Raw genomic sequence first — 4,700 nt, 5'->3', positions numbered from 1 at the left:
AGATGTTATGAGGGAAGAAATTAAATTTATAAGAAGGTACTAAGGAGAAGGAAGTGGTAATTTCAAAGATGGGGCAACATTCAAATTTGGGTCGCACTGCTTTTGGTGACACCAGTGACAGGAGAGCATCTGAATTCACATGAGTCAAAAAATAAGAGTAACATGCAGGTCATCCATTAAGGATCTTACATTCTAGTCAATAGACAAAAATCTCAAACCCATAAATAAATCAACTACACATTTTGGTACATGTTATGATATAAACAAAGAAGGGGCTGGTATTCATATAGAGAAATAGTGGTTAGGAGAGTTGGCTCTATGTTCACACTTCCAGATCTGATGTGGTTCTGCCGTTCCTTATTGGTGGAGCCCCTGGCAATTTGCTCATTCACTCTGGGGCTTAATTTCTTTAATTTTAAAGTGGGGCTATTAAAATAACACTATCATAGGTTGGGGGATTAAATGTAATAATATATGGAAAGAATTTAGGACAGAGCTTGGATATAGTCAACTTTTGATATTATTAATTATTTTTATTATTTTTATTAATAAGAAGAGCAGGATTAATTGGTAGTGGGGGCCTGAAAAGGGGATACATCATGTTGGTAGCACATTTAACCTTTGGTGGAGTTGGGTTTGCTGTAATAGGGCATTGTGGACCAGTACATGAACAGATACATGTTAGCAGCAACACATAAAAATAAGAGTAGAGAAGCATCTTATTCGGGTGAAAGATTCTACAATCCCCTCGTAAGTATAAAAGTTGATACAGTTAAAATAGTTCTTAAAATGTCTCTTGTGGAGTCATTACATTGGAGACCAAAAAATTGCCTCTCAGTAAGTCCTGTGCACATGGTACGAAATTGTTGGCACAGATTATTGCTTTTGTGTAGAGAGCTATATGAAGTAGTTACCTTGAGATTAGAGGCCATAATATACAGAATATACATATTTTTTTTTTAAGCCAAAAATCTAACTTTATTGAATAAAGAAAGTTCATGCAGGGCTTACATAGATCATAAGAATAGTTTAAATTATAACAGCTGAGAGATCAATAGCTGACTGGAAGGAAGAAAGGCAGTTCATATTTGCAGTGTAGAAAAAAATATAATTGCCACAGATGTCTTGTAAAATTCCAAAACAAGATCTAGCCAAGTTTATTGTTTAGTGGCTTTTTCTTTTCTTTAAAGGGATGAAAAGTAAGATTTGATGTGTGTACTACTGGTTACGACCAAGATAACAGCTTGAAAAAATCGTAAGACAGAAACATACATATAATATAAAAAGACAAGATTTTAAAATCATATTGAAGGAGTATTAGCTATAATAAATGGAAAAGATACATTAAAACTGGCAGTGTGTTACACTAGTTCAAAACAGAAATCATGAGGCAGACGAAAACTGATGCTAGTTAAGGAAAACGGTCTGTTTTTAAGAAGTGCTTCCAGACATACGCCACCACAAAGCAAGGCCCACAGTGACTGTGTGGTCCCTGTGTGTTAATCAGTGAAGTGTCAAAGGTGGAGTGAGTAGGTTAACAGCTTAAACTTTCTCTAAAGTTTTGTAGTACTCCATCAGCACAGTCCAAGCCTTGGGAGCCATGAAACCCTCAGGAGGTTTCTGGCCTTCTTGGGCAAGTTTGCGCATTTGTGTTCCTGAAATAAATTCAAAGTCTTCGTGGTGTTCAGAGTCATAGTAGTCCATACGCTTCTTCTTTTTATTGTAAGCTGCAACTCTAAAGGGAACTATTTCCAAGGTGATTAGGCCAGGGGCCATTGTCAGCACTTTGGCACCATGATTTGGGTCATAGAGATCCTTCCCTGTTTCTGGATGAGGCATGCCAGCAGGGTCTCGTCCAACAATGTAAAAATTGGCACCCGCAACCATTCGTGCTCTGCAATGCCACTGGACCTCAGTTGGTCCAGCATACATCATAGGAGATGGGAAGATGGCCACCACTGTTGTTTCAGGATTCAGGACTCCTTCCTCCAGCACTGCAGCATGCTGCTTCATACGCCACATCAAAGGAACATCATCATCCTTCGTCCAGCCACCAAGAGGGTGAAGAAGAAGGACAGGGCGCTGGTAGCCTCTCTCCAGGAGCTGCTTATGAGTGTCCTGCATTGATAGAGCATGTCCATTGTGCACTGGGTTGCGTAATTGAAATGCAAAGACAGCATCAGCATTCATATCTTTAAACTTCTGCTTTAGCTCAGTGGGAGTAAGACGATACTGATCAAGACCATCATTCCAATAAATTCGGTCCAGGACTTGAAGATCTCCTCCAATCAGCCAATCTCCTTGTTCCATAACCATCTTGATATAGGGATGGTTCTTGCACGTGGTCCCCCACTGTCTGGCACAGTGCTCTTCCTTCCTGTGCTCAAAAAACTCTGGATTACGAAGAATAGCCACGCGGTAGCCCTCATGCATCAGAGCAAATGCTGTGCAGCCATCCAGCCTCTCTTTATCTTCTTGGGTAGCTGTCAGAACTATAGGTACTGACAAGTTAATGACACCCCCATCCAGAAGACAATCAAAATGAAGGCACTGCAAGTACTCCCTCTCTCTCATAAAGCCATTCAGTGGTGTTGCCCAACCTTCAGCCAAAACTTGCACCCACTGCATATCCACTTTATTAATTTTCAGTGCCGGTAACGTTTCTGCATCTGTTTTTGCCAAATGAAGTTTATTTTCTGGCACATACAGTTCTTTTACTTCATAAGAAGCATCCACAGGTACAATGTCCCTTTCTTGTAGGAGTTCCACAACTTGCTGAATGCAGTCATTTACATCACAGGAGTCTGTTTTCAGCACCAATTCAGGGGCCTCTGGTTTTTCATATTCAGAATCAATCCCAGTGAAACCTTTAATTTCTCCAGCCCGTGCTTTTTTGTACAGTCCTTTAACATCCCTCTGTTCACAAACATGCAGAGGAGCATCAACAAATACTTCAAAAAAAGGTAAACTTGCACCCTCATGAATTTGCCTTGCATTGTTGCGATCCTGAGTATAAGGTGATATAAAACTTGTGATACACACTAGGCCGGCATCTGCAAATAGCTTAGCAGCTTCCGCAATGCGTCGAACATTCTCTTCCCTGTCTTCAGGACTAAACCCAAGATTCTTATTGAGACCCTGACGAATATTGTCACTATCCAAGGTATAACACGGAATACCATGGCACACTAAGTACTCCTCCAAAGCCATGCTTACTGTTGTCTTCCCTGCTCCAGATAAGACTGTTAGCCAAACTGTGCAACCACAAAAGCCACCTCTGGTCCCCACCACCTGACCTCTCTTGTTCCTGCTCACAAGGTGGGCTTGATAGGTAACATTAGTTGCTCTCTGCATCCCCCAGTTCTGCGCGTTATTGCTCAGCTTGACTTTCTTGCACAGGCTCCCAGGGATCTCCATAGGTGCAGAGCGTGCACGGCTGCTGAGGTTCTGCAGAATATACATATTTAAAAACTAGAATCATATGCTACTCAGTTAGATGCTCTTAATGAGAAGAAGTTTGGATAGCTCATGCTCTCTCCAGGGCAATGAGTGTAATAACCCATGGAGCAACCCTGCCCCTCTTTCATGTTATTTCCCTCTTTTAATTCTTTTTTTTTTTTTTAATTCATTGGACAATGAATTGATTTGGTTATTTTTTTTCAGGAACATGCATTTGAATTCTGGAGGGTAAGAGGCATGTATTTTATGATTCTGCAATAGCTAGGTTAAAAAAAACTCAGTTTCTCAGCTCAGTGAACATTGTTTGTGTAACCACTGTGTGGGAAAGTTCCATTACATTTTCAGGATAAAAAATACTTGAAGTTCTTACTTTCTGGAAGATTCTAATGTTTTACACCTGCTTGTTATATATTTTAATAGTTTAATTGGTTGCACTGTAGACTGGGACAAAAGCTATCGTTCTGCTGTTCCCTGCTGGTTGCAACCCTGGCATCTGTTGTGTCTTTGCTGCCACACACTCTATCCGTGAGATTCCTGTTGTGGACATCCCAGGCACAGTGTACAGTTACAGCAAATTACTTCATAAGTCCATCTTTATGTGGATCCATCCGTTATATTCAATTATTGGAGCTAATCCTAAGTAACTGGTTATTCTCTTAACTCTCCTTAACATTTTAGAATGGAGCTCAGTGGGTGTGGTCCTTAACCTCAAATCTATTAGGGGTATCTTTGCTTACTGACCAGCAATACTGCGACTACTGATCTGCCAGCTCTGAGAGTGGTCATGCTCCAGCTGGTTATCTCAATCATGTATTTTGTTTTGTTCCTATTCCTATAGGTTGTGCAGTTTTTTATGAACTAAGCCATATTCCTTAAATGATTGTGATTCATGAAGATCTCATTACCTCTACTGAGGAGTTTCTTGACATTTTAAAAATAAACTAATTTTAGCATTTCAGACATTTAAAAATACTTTTAAGTTTCCAGAAAACTTGCAAAGATAGTACAAAGAGTTCCCATATACCGTACATCTATAATTCCTCTAATATTGACAGCTTATATTAGTTTGTTTATATTTATCACAATCACTGAATCAATATTGATAACTTATTAACTAAAGTCCATAGTTTATTCTGATTTTCTTTGTCTTTTATTTATTATCATTTTTCCATTCCAGGATCCCATTCAGGGTATGATACTATATTTAGTCATGTCTCCTTAGCCTACTTGTGGATGTGGCA

At 39.6% G+C, this 4,700-nt stretch overlaps 1 protein-coding gene across 1 annotated transcript; it reads right to left on the bottom strand.

Annotated features, from left to right (window-relative positions):
* Positions 1-1,196: 1,196 nt before the first annotated feature.
* On the bottom strand, positions 1,197-3,417 carry LOC119509160 (bifunctional 3'-phosphoadenosine 5'-phosphosulfate synthase 1-like). Its single transcript, XM_037803034.1, has one exon. The coding sequence runs from the start codon at positions 3,415-3,417 to the stop codon at positions 1,543-1,545; it is 1,875 nt and encodes a 624-aa protein (XP_037658962.1). The 3' UTR covers positions 1,197-1,542.
* Between the last annotated feature and the right edge of the window lie 1,283 nt (positions 3,418-4,700).

Source organism: Choloepus didactylus, chromosome 14, assembly GCF_015220235.1.
Source record: "Choloepus didactylus isolate mChoDid1 chromosome 14, mChoDid1.pri, whole genome shotgun sequence".
In the NCBI taxonomy this organism is placed as follows: Eukaryota; Metazoa; Chordata; class Mammalia; order Pilosa; family Megalonychidae; genus Choloepus; species Choloepus didactylus.
This window is presented reverse-complemented; position numbering and strand designations above follow the sequence as displayed.